Source organism: Trachurus japonicus, chromosome 21 (genome assembly GCF_045865225.1).
Source record: "Trachurus japonicus isolate A0001 chromosome 21, Traja_1.0".
Classification (NCBI taxonomy): domain Eukaryota; kingdom Metazoa; phylum Chordata; class Actinopteri; order Carangiformes; family Carangidae; genus Trachurus; species Trachurus japonicus.
The window spans coordinates 3,953,021-3,970,917 of NC_140927.1; the positions used below are offsets into that span (position 1 = coordinate 3,953,021).

The 17,897-nt window shown below is 42.4% G+C and overlaps 1 protein-coding gene across 1 annotated transcript; it reads right to left on the bottom strand.

Annotated features, from left to right (window-relative positions):
* Nucleotides 1-501: 501 nt before the first annotated feature.
* klhdc3l (kelch domain containing 3-like) lies at nt 502-17,114 on the bottom strand. Its single transcript, XM_085765679.1, has 8 exons — nt 17,042-17,114; nt 12,469-12,660; nt 12,278-12,360; nt 10,456-10,534; nt 3,837-3,883; nt 3,419-3,539; nt 2,361-2,550; nt 502-1,222 (listed from the first exon to the last, which is right to left on the bottom strand). The coding sequence occupies exons 2-8, from the start codon at nt 12,626-12,628 to the stop codon at nt 577-579; spliced, it is 1,326 nt and encodes a 441-aa protein (XP_085621805.1). The 5' UTR covers nt 12,629-12,660; nt 17,042-17,114; the 3' UTR covers nt 502-576.
* Nucleotides 17,115-17,897: the final 783 nt, after the last annotated feature.

Below are 17,897 nucleotides of genomic sequence, written 5' to 3' on the forward strand. Positions count from 1 at the left end.
ACGCTATGAGATAATAACAGAACGATACGAGACAGAGTTGTTGTCGGGGTAAATTCATGCAAAACAGCTGATATGCGTTGCCTTCAGGGACAGTTTTTCAGCAAGCAGTCTCTGTATTTACCTCTAAAACAACTCTGTCTGGTAACGTTGTGTTATTATCTCATAGCGTGGTGAATGTGCAGGTCACAACTTGTCCACCAGAGCGTTTTGGAGTTGTTGGATTGTGTATATGATGAGTTTGATGAGAGAAACCAAGAAATCCCATTAGCCTCTGTAGCGTAGCTCTGAGCAGCTCACGGCTCTGCTCCGCCGTTCTAAAAATAGCTTGCACCGACAATTAAAGGTAACGAACCTACTGCTATGACTATAGGGATTATGGCAATGGGCCAATTTACCAAAATGTTGAACTATCCCTTTAAACTCCTCCACTTCAGGCAGGAGTTGAAAACCCTGAACTACCCCCACCACCACCTGGTCGCACTACTCTCAGTTTGATGCAGCTGATGGATGGATGTTTATTTCATTTTTTTTACATGACAAAAGCTTTATCCGGTCTAGTTTGTTTCTCAGAGGTGGTTACGAGTCGGTCAGAGTCATTTGCCACATGGACATGTGGCTGTGGACGGAGCAGGGTCTTCCTCCGAGGACCAGCAGCAGATCGGGCAGGTGCTGCATTATGTCTCCGTCCTCTCCGTCCTCCCCGTGCAGCAGGTCTTCCTCTGTGCAGCTCCAATGTGTTCTGAACGCTTTGTTCTCGAAAGTCAAACAGTTTCCCACCCGCTGTGCCTCCTTCCCCGGCACACCCTCAGTGCTGCTGTTGAGTTCTGACGAGTCTGTGGTTGCTTTGCTGCTGTAGCACTTGTCCAGGCTGAACGTCTCCAGCTCGATGGCTCCCTCTGAGCCCAGGAAGGTGAGGGGCGCCGGGAAACACTTGTTCTTGAAGGGCCTGGGTTTGTCGTCCGGGCCCTTGGGTCCTGAGCTGGAGTGCGGGCTGCCGCTGACGTCGGACTCGTAGCTGGGACCCAGTCCAGCGCAGCAGTGGTGAATCCTGTCTGGGGGGCTGGAGCCCGGGAGCGTGGCCACCTGCCCCCAGGTCTGAGTGGTGAAGCTGAACCTCCACAGGCAGTTGTTTGGAGAGTTCTGGCTCTCGCCTCCTCCAAAGAGAAGCATGGTGTCCTTGTAGGCCACAGCTGAGTGGCCCATCAGTCTGGAGGGGCCCGACCTGAGCAGACAAAGCAGAGGTGGTGTTGGCAGGAAGGAACACAAACTATATTTAGTCTGTCTCTTCCCTCTTCCCTACTGTGATAGAGAAAAGCTGGAAATCCTCCCACAGAACAAACACCACAGATTGATTCAAGTATCTGCGTTCATTTAGGAAAAATATATGGAGGGATGCAAAAGTCTGGGCACCCACGGTCAAAATGTCTGTTAATGTGAACAGACAATAATAATAATAATAATTATTATTATTATTATTATTATAATAATTATCCAGCAAAATGAGTCACAGTGACCCAAATTTCAAAATTGAGATTTTGGTATCAATATAAAGAGGAGAAAATAAGCTTTAAATGATACCATAGTCAAAGTCATACAGTGGGTGGTTTTCAAGACAAGGCCATTTGAATTATGGTCTTCCACTCTCTTTTTCTGATTGAAAACCTGAGAAAACTGTGCTTAAACATTATAGAACTCTCTGGTTTAAAGGCCAGTGTGATTACACGCACCCCCTTGTTGTCATAGAGGCACCATTCAATGACCTCGGTTTAGCATCTGTTCCCGTACTACGTGATTACACGGACCCCGTCCTTTGTTGTTACAAAAGCACCATTCAATGACCCTCGGAAAGCGGAGAATCTCACGATTCAGATACAGTGTACAGCTCGTCTCTATCATAAACGGTTCAGAAGTTGTTTAATGTTGTGCTCGTCTGGAGGGTTAAAAGTTGCAAGTCAACTTTAAACATCATTTACATACCTTTTCTCAATTATCTGGACTATGAAACTTTGGGAGATTGTTTTTGAATGTCATTTCTTTGAAATTTTTATTGGTTTTCCATGTTATCAGCTGATTATCTAAAAATAGAACGTTGCGACTTCAGACTTTATTTCGCCAGAGCGGGTCACATACTGTATATCTCCTTTCAAAAACGAGTTACAAGGTGCTGTACAACAGAAATAAAAACATATCAGATAGAATTGTCTGACAACAACATAAGAGAAGTAAAATTTAAATATAATAGAATAAAATAAAAATAAAATAAAATTGGACTTCACCTTGGACTAAAATTAAAATCCCCAGATAAGCGAGGGGAAGATGACACAGTGGGAGTTCTCTGGGATCAGCATCACCATACTCACCTGGTTTTAAGTAGAGTCCATGTGTGGCTGCTGCAGTTCCACTTCCAGAAATCCTTCTGCTCCCGCAGGCCTTTCAGCCCCCCGAACAGGTACATGCAGTCCTGGTAGGCCATGGCTGAGTGACTGTGTCTGGGGCCGGGGCCTGATGAGCCCTGCTGAGAACCAGTCAGCAATGACCAGGCCATGGTGTCTGTCACACACAAACACACACATTTTTTTCTTTTATTTATTTATTTATTTTTATGTTCCATAAAACTTTCTGATTTTTCTTGAAGCTCTTTCTCTCTGTTTTAGTTGATGGCGATGAGACTGCATTACAAGCATGTATCTATATCTGCCCTTAAAGGGATAGTTTTGGCAAACTATTCCCTATAGTCTCAGGAGTAGGTTCGTTACCTTTAATTGTCGGTGCAAGCTATTTTTAGACTGGCTGCTCGAGGCTACGCTACAAGTTGTGACCTGCACATTCACCACGCTATGAGACAGAGTGTTGCTTTCAAGGCAAATGCATGGGTAAATGCAAAGCCGCCGATGCACGTTCCCATTGGGGCAGTCGTTTTTCGGCGAGGAGTCTCTTTTTGGCACAACACCAGCTTTGCATTTGCCTCAAAAACAAGTCCATCTCATAATGTTCCATTATTATTTCATAACGAGAGCGTTTTGGAGTTGTTGGACTCTGTATTTGATGAGTTTTGAGGGAAAGCCTGGAAATACCATTAGCCTCCGTAGAGCTGAGCAGCTTGCGGCTCTGCCTGGTCGGTCTCAAAACAGCTTGCACGGTGCTTGCAAGGTAATGAATCTACTCTAAAACTATAGGGATTATGGGAATGGGCCAATTTGCCAAAATGTTGAACTGTCCCTTTAAACCTCTAGACGCTGTTTACCACTCCGCTAAATGCAAAGCCCATTGCGTAAGCCCATTGCGTAACTAATGTTTATCACATCCCTCCTGGGTCATCTGGATCGTATCAGTGTGTGTCACTGCAGGTTCCTTGAGTTCCTACTGAATCTGGGAGTTTAATTTCAATGCACCATCCACCATCAGAGTTAGAACTCACCAAAATCCAACCGCCAGAAGTCCTGCGAAGATCCTTTTATGTCCACTAAACCTCCATACAGCAGCATGGCCGAGTCCACCACCACAGCACTGTGTCCCTTTCTGTTGGTCGGCATCTGCGTCTACACACACACACAAACACAAAAGTGGAGAGTAAGAGTGGATCACTTACAACTTGACCTGTGCAGCTTGTGCTATGTTTCCAAAAGAAATTCCTAAGTTTCTTTTTGTCTTGTAACATGACATTCAAAATCCAAGTCCAGCAAAAAATCCTTTACAAAAGGTCATTGTTTTGGTATTTCTCCTTGAGTCTGTTCTTATCATCATTATATTCAAATAAGTGAATGTTTGGAAGCAAACTGGATGTAGATCAGAGTGTTTTTCTAACATCTGTTGCTGTCAGATCCGTTGCTCTGTACCTGACGGGAGCTTGTCTTCCCCTGCCACTGCACCCACTTCTGCTTTGCTGAAACACACAGAGGAAAGCAAAGTGGTGTTTGGGTTGAAAATGAAGCCAGAAACAATGGGAGAAAGTTCAAGTCATAAATTTAAAAGGATAATATGTATTGACAGGTCACTTCAGGATACGGCTATTATCAGCTTCCCTCACACACACACACACACACACTGGACGTGTTAGTGAGCAGGCTTACTGTATCACGAGTAAAGTCTTTCCATTTAAAAACAAACATGGAAAAGGAAAACAACTGAACGGGCGGAATATTTCCTGAACAAACTGATGTAGAAGGTACAACATTTTTGTTTGCACATATGAAACAATTTAGAGTCAGCATGCAAGAACAAGTTCTATCTGTCTAATGTGAGATTGTATTGAGAATGGGTTTCATTCATGAAACATTAGTAAATCTGTGTGTAGATTTGCACATACATAAAGTCCATACTACTAAAACTCTACTCCGGATTCATGAATGCTGATCGTAAGCACGTTTATAAGATCATCAACGCCAACCCATTGTGAAATGACCGCGGGCCCCCAGTGATCAGCAATTAGCTGATCCACCCATGAATATCCATATAAGGAGACCCTGACCACCATATAAGGAGGTAGATACATCCTGTCCACCTGCGGCTATGACACAAATAAGGAGAGAGAGAGAGAGAAAAAAGAGAGATAGGGGATTAAAGGGATAGTTCACCCAAAATTCGAATTTCACTCATTATCTACTCATCTACTATCGCCGTTCAGCAGCAACTGACAGTGATAGCAGTAAAGATGCCAAAAGTTTTAATATTCTTTAATGCGAGAAAGTCGCCGTTAAATCCCCAGCCTGTTGTCAGTTTATCCAGATATTGCCTGTTAGGAAATGTGCTTGTTTTGGGAGAAATGCAAAGGGAGCAGCGACCGGGGGCTAGTAGGCATATGCTCGTAGGCTACATCCAAGTAACTTTATCCGCAGGTTTTTAGAGGTTTAGTCTCATTGATGAAATCTAACAACTGTGGCAGTCTAGTTTGTTTGAATGAAAAGTGTTGCCACTCTGTCAATCGCTCTAGCCGCAGCTGACTGGACCGGATGTAGATTTACCCATAGACTGTAAAAAGAATGGACGTAGCACCCGTGACGTCACCCATTGGTTTTGGGGAGTCTGTTTTGTGCCGCTACTACGGGGGTTTGAGCCGCGCCATGTTGGATTCTACTTGCCATATTTGGAGCGGTGCGGCCGTTGGCCGGCCGAGGGCCCGCCCACTGGCCTCGAAGCAGCGGTCTCCGGACCTGTCACTCAACGGTTCCGCGCCCTGATTGGCCAGAACTTTAAACCTAATAATAGTAAAACGGTGGAGTTTTAAAAAAATTCACCCCCCTCAGAGTGTGTGCGGGGGTAGAAACTATCGATTGAGACCAAAAAAATGAAATGTACCAGGCTGTAAATATGTTTTTTTAAGCTGTAAAATCGGCTATTTTAACATGGGGCTCAATTGGAGTTGCTCCCTTCTGGAGCCAGCCCCCAGCGACAGCCGAGGGGATTGCAGCTTTTTGAACGCGGAAGTGAGCTTCACTTCTCAGACCGACAACTGCCCCCTTGGATTTACCCTATGTGATGTCACTTCAGAATCTTGTGAAATAGGCCTATCGCGTGCACATCGTTGCACAGACACCGGCAGAGCAGTGAACTGAGACACTGGGAGCTTCCGCTACAAACAAGCTTAAAATATAGACTTATTACATTTTTTTTTGGAACAATTTTTCATGTCGGGGCTTCAATACAAGAGGCAGAGGTGGGTAGAGTAGCCAAAAATTGTACTCAAGTAAGAGTAATGTTACTTTAGAATAATGTTACTCAAGTAAAAGTAAAAAGTAGCCATTCAAACATTTACTTGAGTAAGAGTAGAAAGTACTTGGTGAAAAAACTACTCAAGTACTGAGTAACTGCTGAGTAACCTCTGATTTGTTCGTTTAATGATCAGCGCGTAAATGTAGGCCTAATCAAATACACAGAAATATAATAGCAATTAAAAAATTCAGATATTGCCAAAGAACATCATTTAACAACTAAGACAAAAGCCAAAATGACATTTTTTACAAAGTAACATAAATTAAGACAAAATTCAGCCACAATAATTTACATAGGCCTATCCATGAAAGATCTATGAACTGTCCATAAGCTCTTTGTGTGGGTGTGGTGTCTGATGTGTGTCTATCTGTGACTGTGTGTGTGTGTGTGTGTGTTGGGGGGGGGGGGGGGGCTATGATTGGTTTCTAGTGAAACCAAAGTCACATGACCACACCCCCGAAACTGGATGGGTCTCCAGGTGTGTATGGGGTTTAAACATCCTAGGGAGGAAGAAGAATAAGACGACCTGGATGATTGAGAACCTTCACGGACATTATCCACTATTATCCACGACATACCAGGGCTGACGTCATCCTAATCATTTACTAGCCGCAGTTTCTCAAATTTGAGGCGGAGTGGCCGTCCTGTTTACCGCTGAGATTTTGTGTGCGGTCATGTGACTGCCTGGCTCTGTCTGATTGGTTAACACTAGAACCGCCAAGGGGTCATTTTTACCCCCCTCCTGTTTTTAAATATGTCTAACTCTGTCAAAATAAAACGCATACTTCTCTCAGTTCGTGACTTTTCCTAAAATGGGTTTATTTATCATCTAGTGAATTTTGAGGTCTGTGGGATGAAAACAAAAAAAAATATGATCATTTATACCTAGAACCGCCGAGGGGGTAATTTTTACCCCTATTAGAAACAGCTGTTTAGTGCCGTGCTCAACATTAACGCCGCTGTCCTGTTGCTTAGCAACGGACGCCGTTTGACAGCTAAGCTGTCATTTGATACACAGGTAGCGTTAGATCGATTGATATAGATATATATTGATAGATAGAGAGATAGATTAATAGATAGATTTATATATATTGATAGATAGGTTGATAAATAGAGAGACAGATAGATTGATAGCTAGTTAGAGAAAGAGAGATTGATAGATAACGTAACGTCAGCGGATTTGTAAATATGAGCCGGAGCAGAAGATTTACCGACCAGGAGGTCTTGGCAATGCTCCAGGACATGAGTGAGGGAGAGTCTGATGGGGAGAGGTAACAGTGAGTGATCAAGAGTCGGACGGCGAAATAGACGACCCATCATTTTTCCCCTGATGAGGAGTCGTCATCAGAGGATGAGGAGCCGGCACCCCCCAAAAGACGCCGGCTTCTTGAAGCAGGAGAGGAACCTCCAACTTTGCCCCTGTCATTGCCTTCGGGCACTGCGGGAGCTATGACAGGTAAACTTCTGGCCTATAATCGCACTATTCTAGTATTGGCTTGTTTAGGCCACCTATAGCTAAACTAATTATAAATAAATATGTCTTTTCTAGAGTCAGCTCAATCACCTCCGTCAGAGGAGCTACGTGAAACTGGCAGGGACGGGACTGTATGGGCACCTATACAGCCAGGTGTGCACACGGGGAGAGTGCAGTCACAAAATGTGTTGACAGAAAGAGCCGGCCCAACTGGCCACGCATTCCGCAACATAGACGACATTATGAGTGCGTTCATGTGCTTGATGGATCGCGTGATGCTGCAGCATATTTGTGACTGTACGGTGGCAGAGGCGCACAGATGTGGAGCGCAAGACTGGGAGCTGAACCTGGCAGAGCTGAAGGCGTTTCTTGCGCTCCTCTTGGCCAGAGGAGTGCACAACGGAAGGAATACAGATGTGGAGGACTTGTGGTCTAAAGAATGGGGTCTTCCCTTCTTTAGCACCACTATGTCGAGGAATAGGTTCAGAGCAATAATGCGCTATTTACGGTTTGACAAAAAAGAAACCAGACGCATCCGCCTTTCTGGTAACAAGTTTGCGCTGGTCAGTGAGGTGTGGGACAGGCTTATTCACAACAGCATTGCCTGCTACAAACCCGGGGCAGAAATTACTGTTGATGAGCAGCTGTTCCCGACAAAGTCGCGCTGCCGTTTTACACAATATATGCCAAACAAGCCAGACAAATTTGGCATCAAGTTCTGGCTTGCTGCGGATGTTGATACCAAATTCATGCTGAATGGATATCCTTATCTGGGGAAAGATCCTAGTCGCCCTCCAACACAGAGCCTTGGGGAGAGTGTGGTCCTCAAACTGATGGAGCCTTTTTTGGGTAAGGGGAGAAACGTAACAACCGACAATTTCTTTACATCACTCCCCCTTGCCCACAAACTCCTGGCAAAAAACACCAGCCTGGTGGGAACCACCAACAAAAACAAGAGATCACTGCCTCCCTCTGCGCACCTGAAAGCTGCACTATACAACACCACAGTGATGCGGAGCGACAGGGCAACGCTGACCATTTACCAGGGCAAAGAAAAGAAGAACGTGTGCATCCTCAGCACAATGCACAAGTCCGTGGATGTACTGGATGACGCCAAAAAGAAGCCGGAAACAGTCCACTATTATAACAAAACGAAGGTGTGAATATAGAGATCCAGTGCAGTATTTTATGTCATCTTTATTTTTACATATATTTTTTGTCTTAATTCTCTTTATCTTGATTTGTAACCCACGTGTTTCATTGCCATTGCTGCTATCTATATTATCTTAGGTGGGAGTTGACGTCCTGGACCAGATGTTGAGGCAATACTCTGTTCGAGCTGCTACCAGAAGATGGCCAGTCGCAGTGTTTTACAACATGCTGGACATTGCTGCAATGAACGCGTGGGTCCTGTACCGCAGCTGCATGGACACAAATATAAGCCGGCGAGTGTTCATCCTGGAGCTCTGCAAGCAGTTGCGCAGTGAGCACATCACGAGGCCGACATCAGCGCCTGTCCTGCACACCATGCCCGAAGACAAGAGGAGAAACTGCGGTGTTAAACGCAAATGCACGAAAAACAAAACCGTCAAAATGTGTATGAAGTGCCAACGTGCAGTGTGTGGACAGTGTACTTTGAAAGTATACAGCGTGTGTGCAGATTGTGAGTAATGTGCGCATGAGAGAGAGAGAGAGAGAGAGAGAGAGAGAGAGAGAGAGAGATCTTTATTCCATGCCTTATTTGTTTAAAAATGGGTTTCTTCTTCTTTCAATGTGCTAACTGTTTCATTGTTTGTTTTTAGTCTACAGTTTGACTTTAACATTTTGACCTAATCAAACAATTGTAAATAGCGAGCGATCCGATTCTTTATTACCAACAACGTGTTTTCATTCAAGTTTATTTATTTTTGTTCTGTTTTGATTTTTACTTTTGCCTAATGGTCTTCTCATAAATAATTAAATTAATTCAATGTGTTAATAATTTGTATTCTGTCTGATGTTGCAGTTTATTGATGAGTGAAATAAATTTGACGTTTTCAATTCATAACGAAATAGTCCAAATCAATTGTAAAATTAATAACTAACCCCATAAATTGAAATGTTAAAAGTATTTTTTATCAAGCACTACTTATTATTTAAAAGAAAGGATGAATACAAACAACTTTACTGCTTCAAGAAAGTACATCCTTTGTGATTGATGACGGCATGGAGGCGGAGGTAAAAATGACCCCTCTCGGCGGTTCTAGGGGGTGTTGGAATGTTGGCGGTTCTAGTGTTAAAAGAAGGCAAACGTCGCGAGTGGCTACATCTGATTGGTGAAACGCAGTCATGTGACAGAGGCTCGGAAATATCTCCATTAAAACCTCTATGATTAAAACATAAACAAACAGATCGCACATTTGATCAATAAGAAAAAGTAGCGAGTAGCGACCGGAATGAAGCTCAATGTAACGGAGTAAAAGTACCGCTTCTTCTGAAGAAATATACTCAAGTAAAAGTAACAAGTATGCTGCATTGAAACTACTCTTAGAAGTACAATTTATCCAAAAAGTTACTCAAGTAAATGTAACGGAGTAAATGTAGCGCGTTACTACCCACCTCTGACAAGAGGGACATTACAGACGAGCAGTATGGAGGTATTTGGATGTTTTTTGGTGTGTCTTTTTGGACGAAGAAAAGTGAGCCCCGTTCGCAACCGTCATGTGGATATGCAGTGCTGCACAGAGCCCCCCTGTAACTCAGAGAAGGCACAGAGGACTCTGAAACTTCTCCCAGCCCTTAGTCGACATGAGGGCGAGTGAAATTTGAATTTTGGGTGAACTATCCCTTTAAAGTAATTTTGGTTGAAGTGGAGTCCAGAAAAGGACAGCGTAAGGACAGGTAAATCAAAGTCCTGGAAGGAGGTAATAGATAAGTGAATAAAGAGTCCTCATTAAAGAAATAAACCCCAAATAGTTCGACATGAGACATGGACAAAAAAAAAAAAAAAAAGAGCCACACACACTTTGCATCACATATCAGCTGCACACTTATGTAATGAAAGTTTTCCGGTTAATATGCAAACTCATCATTAGATGGAGCCTTGATGCGCACGTTGGTGTCCGATAAACCTCTCTCTCTCTCTCTCTCCAAATATTTCTAATCATTGTTATGAAAAGATCTCAACAACTAAAAGATCGATGAATCCACGGAAATCACAGTTTACACACAAATTCATGAATGAGTGCCAATGTGAGGACTGGCAACCAGTCCTCTTCTGTAGTCAAACTCACCAACGTCGAACACCCAAAGGGCACATCTAGACTTCGTGTACGGAGATTCCAACATTCCTCCAAACACGTACAGGAAGCCCTGGAAAGGTCACAGCTGTTAAAGCCCTTCTTAAAGGGATGGTTCAACATTTTGGCAAACTGACCCATATCATAACCCCTATAGTTTTAGGAGTAGGTTCGTTACCTTTAATTGTCGGTGCAAGCTGTTTTTAGAACGGCGGAGCAGCAGCAGAGCTATGCTATGGAGGCTAATGGAATTTCTGGGTTTCCCTCATCAAATACACAATCCAACAACTGGACAAGTTGTGACCTGCACATTCATCATGCTATCAGATAATAATGGAATGTTTTCGAGGGAAATTTTTAGGGCCCGACCGATATGGATTTTTTGGGGCCGATGCCGATTACGATTATTGGGGGGAAAAAAATCCGATAACCGATTAATCGGCCGATTATTATTATTTTTTTATTAAGTTTTAAAATTGTATTACTATAATAATATATCTATATTATATAATATATAAATTAGGGCTGCCTGGTCGACCAAAAAATCATTAGCCGACCAAAATTTCATTGGTCGATTGGGCCCAGGAAAAAACAACAACATTTGGAGCCTTGTCTTGTCAAAATTAAGTCAAAATCAACATGGGCTTTTATTTTGAAGGGCCAAATACAGGAAGTCATGACACGTGATAGCCTACTTTTTTGTTGTTGTTTTTTTTTACACGGCACGGCGGGTCTCTCTCTCTCTCTCTCTCTCCCTCTCTCTCTTTTTTTTTTAATCAAAAGCGACTTTTTCCAATGTTGTTCCAGACGTTTCTGGTTTGGAGACTGTTTTCAACGATCAGCGGTTGCTGCCGTGCCCTGCACCGTGTCAAAGCGCTCACCGGCGGTCTGTCTCACAGCAGTGTCACGGAGCAGAGACATGATAGTCCCCGCTGCAGTCAGAGTCCCGCAATGCTCCACGCCGTGGACCCCCCGCCCCACCCGTCACACAGCCTCAGCTCAGTCACTCACCCTCATCTACTGTGTTTATTGGTGATAAATGAGCATACTGCTGTGCCGGTATATAACGGTAAAACCCGACCCCGACCGGCTTGTTGAATCTCGGACCCAACACGGCCGGAGACGAGCATTAATTAATTAATTCACAACCCAACGGCGGTAAAAAAAAAAAAAAAAAAAAAAAAGGGAAACAGAAAGCCAGTGGCAACACTGGTTTTGAGACAGATCAGTCACTCTGCTGTGTGCTGTGACTGAGGTGGTAGTGGATGGAGTTTGTCAACCAAGTTTTATTCCCTGCATTTTATTCCTGAAAATATCGGCGACAATCGGCGAGTTTTGGCCGATTACCGATCTGTCTCAAACGGGCTATAATCGGGCCCTAGAAATTTTGCATGAATTCACCTCTAAAACAACTGTCTCGTAACGTTCCGTTATTATCTCATAGCGTGGTGAATGTGCAGGTCACAACTTGTCCACCAGAGCGTTTTGGAGTTGTTGGATTGTGTATTTGATGAGTTTGATGAAGGAAACCAAGAAATCCCATGAGCTTCTGTAGCGTAGCTCTGAGCAGCACGTGGCTCTGCTCTGGCGTCCTAAAAATAGCTTGTACCGACAAATAAAGGTAACACACCTACTGCTAAAACTAAAGGGATTATGGCAATGGGCCAATTTGCCAAAATGTTGAACTATCCCTTTAACACACTGATGGAACAAAGGCTGAGATTAGCAGCATTCCAATGATTATGCTATTATACAGTTTAAAGTTTTGACAGTGAGTTTAAAAAAATGCATCAACAAAGCTTAGATAGGTTTGTACCTCGTGAGCCACCATAGTATGTTCCTCCAGCTCCTCCGGTGCAGCTTCTCCGCTGCAGCTCAACTCTGTCCACTCGTTACACACTGACACATTGGACACAACTGTTTGTTTGATTTACGTCTCTGCAATACACCTTTAATCACATCACACAGGGCTGTATACTCTCCATATTATTCACCACACACACTTACCTACGCTGTACCTCCAGAAGTCCCTCAGACAGCTGCTGCCTCGGCCTCCCAGGATGTAGACGCTGCCATCGTAGCTGCAGCAGGCGTGTTTGTAGCGGTCGCATGGGGACCGGCTGCTCTGGGGGAGCTGAGTCCACAGACAGGGACTATTCTGACTCATCACTGGCAGCTCCTGTCCTACTGGACCATTTTCTAAAAGAGGAAACATGAGGAGTGTAAAGAAATGTTTCACATACAGCACACAATGCCCGTAGCTTTCTCACAAGTCGGGGGGGGGGGGAGCAAGATAAGATTGTTGGTTAAGGAGTGCAATGATTAATGCAGCAGACTGAGACACTGATTTTTATCGTAAGGTATAGCCTAATATGTAGGAATTCCCCCAACTAGCAGTGCGGTTGCATATCGGAACGTATTCTTGATGTTGCATTCACGTGAAATTGGGCAGACGTCAGACAGACAACAGACGCTGCATGTAACAGGATAAACAAGCATCTATAAACAACTGGCTCAGATTTTTGCTAATAAAAAGCCAAATAAGTTACATACTGGGGCTTTAACTTATAATGATTGCTATGATTGCGATCGATGTATGTTTTATTGTATTGTTGCATTGTTGTTTTTATTGTCTGTCTTTTATGTACTTTTAGTCACTATGGACCTCTGGTTTGTGTTCTTAATAAAGTCTTAATTGAACTATTTATTATTGTTTTCTATTCAAACCCTCTTTTACTGGCGTATTACTCTCTTTTTTAAATTGACTTTAATTGTCTATAATTTTAATGTATTTCTATGCCTCTGTAAAACACTTTGAATTGCCTGATACAATTGTAATATACCATTGCCTTGTCTTGCCTACATTTAAAATCAGATTATACAGTAGTAGTGTCTGATTTCACTTGTTGAGACAGATGAAGTGTAACCTCAATTATTTATGTTACTTTGAATAAATACTATCAATTCAATATATAGGGTTAGGCTAATATGGAATTATCTGACAATTCATTTGTTCCTCGCACTGCTGATAAATATCAGCCTAAAAAAGCTACTACTTTGCATCGCTCACTCTGAACAATGTCATCAGAGAAACAACTCCAGAGGAAGAAAACCCTGCACACTACACCACAGGTAGAGTAAGACCTGACGAGTCACTGTGTGTTATAGCAGGACAGAGCTGGTTGTTATGGTTGTGGCTGTGTTCAGCTGTGTGTCAGGGGAGACCCACGCTGCTATAGAGAGAGTCTCAAGGTCAGCTCTAGGGAGAAACCTCCTGCTCTGCTGCCAAACATGACATCACATGACTCGACTGTCAAGAAAAGATGACAAAAAAACAAAATAAAAGAAGAATAAACAAATGAACAAAACTAACAAAGATAACATGACCCAATAACTTGAGGAAACATTTGAGGATAATTGAAGTATTAAAAATTTAACACTAGTGTATGACTGTAATTTGATCCAGGATTGTGACACGGTTCTATAACAGGCTCCATTATTTAACGAATCTTCAATTGACCTTTTCTGTTGATCAAGAACAGGCAGCAAATCCGACTATATTTACATCAAATGCTGAAAACTCTTTCCACTTGAGACGCATTAACCAGGGTTGATTTGGCCTCTGGGAAAATATTGGGAAAAGTGATGACTCACTTCAATGAGCTTTTACAATCTTGATGAACACAGGGCATCCGTCAGCCAAGAGGAATATTTCAGTCTGTAATTTTCCAGGATGCAGCAGGATCAATGAGCAGCTTTTTCACAGTGACAATAAGTTCACCTCCCTTTTCACCCTCACAACAATCCAACACATCTTATCAGGCTGTCACATGAGCAAACAGCTCAGAGGTCATGTGACACCGCTAGCTTTACCTTGTCCACACACCTGACTGTTTAAGGAGCAGTCATGTCTTGTTTATCATAGAAGACGTAGTACTTGACTGATAACAGATGGGTTTAGTAACACTTAAAGTAAAACGAAGAACATATAAACAAGCACTTGACTTGGAAAACTCACATTTCCCACGGAACATAAACAGCCACAATAAGGATGGACAGTAGATTAAACACTAATAAGCTCAGTAATGAACACTAAAGGTCTCAACATCAAATTCTCTGTAGCATAAAGAATTGAATGATGTCAGCTCATCAGCGTGCTCTGTGAGGCAGCAGCTCTACATTATAAGAAAACTGAAGCAATGAAACATGCAACCTCTGTGCAGCTTAGAGTTTGTGACTGTTTATTAACTTGACTGAACACATTAGACATTGTGAAACTCCAAAGTATCTGTAAACAAAATTAATCTGACGAATCATTGCAACTGTCTTCTTTCAAGTCTGTTTGTCGGTGACTTCAGCAGAACTTGTGCAACAGAGCTAACAGAGGAGAGGCTCTGAGCACAATGAGAAGCTGTGGCTTCACAAAGAGCTGAATGAAAAACGGCTTGGTGAAGTCACTTTTTTGGCCAGAATTGTCCTTTAACGAGGAACTTTGCAGGATTTGTAGTTTAGCTACATTTTTTACCTTAATCACGGCTTTGTAGTAATTGTGATGGTTTAATAAATGGCTTAAAGGGATACTTCACCAATTTTCAACTCACTGTCATGCCAAGGAAGGGTTCAGACTCATCAAAACACTTTAGGCAGGGGGGTCCGGCTGGCAACATATTTTCATATAATGGCGGCGGATTGTGCTCACTTAATGGTCCAAAACACACACTATGAAACATCCAGATACCTCCATACTGCTCGTCTGTACTGACCCAAGTGTCCTGAAGCTGCCACATGAAAAAGTTGTTCGAAAAAAAAAAAAATGTATCTCTGTTTTTTAGCCTTGTTGTAGCAGTAGCTCCCAGTGGCTCTGTTGATATTTGTGCGCATGCGCAAGATATTGCTGCAAATCTCTTGCCAGCCGGACCCCCCCTGGAACTCCTAAAGCGTTTTGATGACTCTGAAAGTTCTCCAAACCCTTCCTTGGCATGACGGTGAGTAGACAATTGAATTTTCCCTTTAACTTGTCACGAGGGAGAATGGAGGCTCTCTGCCTTGCATGTCACTTATTGTGTCTCTTGGCTGAAAAACAACTTTGCAAGATTGGGGGAGCCCCCCCTGGTGTCCCAGCTCTCAGTTTCTGCGCACCACGACACAAACGCACCCCATAACCTTTAATCTCTTGTTTACAGGAGTGACAGATTAAACTACACAAATACATGTGACGCCATAACATTGCATATGACGATACCCCTCTATTGATTGATTTAGCAAAACAGTGGAAAGGCGACCGGTCACTAGCAGACTGCTTCTCATTTGCCCTGTTCACCCCTCAGCTTTCTTTTGGACAAGATGCATAGTTATATGACAACAAAGTTGGTTGCAGCAACAACATCATTTGGATTTCCATGACTTGTTCCTCTCCAGGAGGGAGGAGGGGATCAATTTACCTGGATTATTACTCTGCACTTTAAAGTGTAGAGAAATAATGCAGGTAAATTCACAGGAGTTGATCTGAATATTGATTCAGAACAACTCCTGTGAACTCTGATACGTGTGTGATTCACATTTTGAACATAAACAGGGCACTTTACGCATCATGCACTTTATAAGGGATAGCCTAATGTAGGCCTACTAGCCTATAGTTCAGAGGTTGTTATGGAGAAATAAACAGGATGTAGGCTACTGTATATTCTTAAGGTTTTTACAGAGGGATTTGTCAGCCTGATTTATAGAACATTTATAGAACATGCATAGCAAAATTAGATTTTTTTTTTAGGGCTGGTGACTGTAGGTGACAGTAATACGATAAAAAGAGATATCCAAAATCCCCTCTGTAAAAACTGACTCTGGACTCTAAAGTTGACTCTAATGTCAACAAAATAAAACAACAATTTTGAAAGTACCTTTATCCATTGTTCAGATTTATGTTGTAGGCTATGCAAATTAGCGCACATTTAATTAGATATTGCCTCATTTACAAATTTTAACATAGAATTTGACAAAACATACAACAAACAAAACATCTAGGCTAATTGTCTTAATGCAAGTAGGCTAATGGTGATATCTGTTAGTTTGTACCCTATTCACCTGTAACTTTAGTGTGTCACGACGTCAACTAGCTCCAGTTCATCATACCGTTGAGGATAACATGAGGAGCAGCTAAACTGAGGGTTAGTTAAAGACGCAGCTTCTCCTGACGTCGCTGTCATGACGACCACTGAAGAGGAATGCGGCCCGTTACTTTACATGGTTAACTTTCCCAACGACCACTTACGTCCCCACACGATAAAACTAACACGGTTGAGTAAGTTGATCGATTCAATGTAACACATGCCAGTGAGTCATTCAGACACATTAGACAACCCGCAGCTCAGTTCAGTTCAGTGCGGGTAACGTAACGGTTAAGTTGAAAAAGAGGAAATGAGGATAGACTTTTTCAGCTTCTTTATCGATTGCAACGTTATTCGATGCAAATTAGGCAAAGATAGATAATGTCTTAGTGTTTGCTTGTAGTAACACTTCAATATAATGTATCAAGTATTTCATTACGAATAAAAACAGTTTAAAAGAATGAGTTGTTACTTACGTGATTCAAGTTGCTCCTCTTCTTCGGATAGTTGACTCCCCCCGCTCAGAGTGAACGGAATGGTGTTGCATTCAGGGACACCTCGGAAACGGCACTGGCTAAGTTTGGAAGTCATAAACTGAAACTTGTTGCGAATAAAAGTTCTAGGCTACTACTAAGTGATGTTTTTGTTTTTGTTTGTTTGTTTTTGTATTGTACAGATTATGTATATTAGATAGGCTAAAATGTGAACTTGGCAGCATCTGCTTTCTGTAAAAAAAAAAAAAAAAATTCCAGTGGACACATGAGGTTTGGATCAGATGCTGCATTACGATTTGTCATTTGTTAAAGCACAAACATGTAGCCTAGATTTAGGCTACTACTATGAACTGTTTATGCTCTAAATCAGTTGTTTCAGATTCCCATGAAGATCTCAATTTCACCTGAACACCACAGTAGAACAAGTCTTTACCTTTTAAACAGAAATCACAATTTGGCATGTTGACTTTTTCGTCTTCTGCATAGGACAGTCCCCTTACCTTTACTAGGGCCTAATCTGTTTGAAGCACTATGATTTATTCCAACAGTATGTTTTTTTTCTCCTTTTAATCAGCAGCATGATGAGGATGCTTTAATAAAAGAGTCAATATCACTATGGAGTGCCTTTGGTGTCCTCATCAGAATCACTCAGTCATCATGAAAATGTAGCAGAATAATGAAACTCTGAGGTCTTATTATAAATGGCCAAACATTTACTCACATATTGGTATAATTATAATTCACTTAAAATATGTTCCCTTTATTTTATACCGTTTTCTTGCATTGGATGTACGTGATTTTGGCATGTCCCACACAGTGCTCTGCTAACTACAGCGTG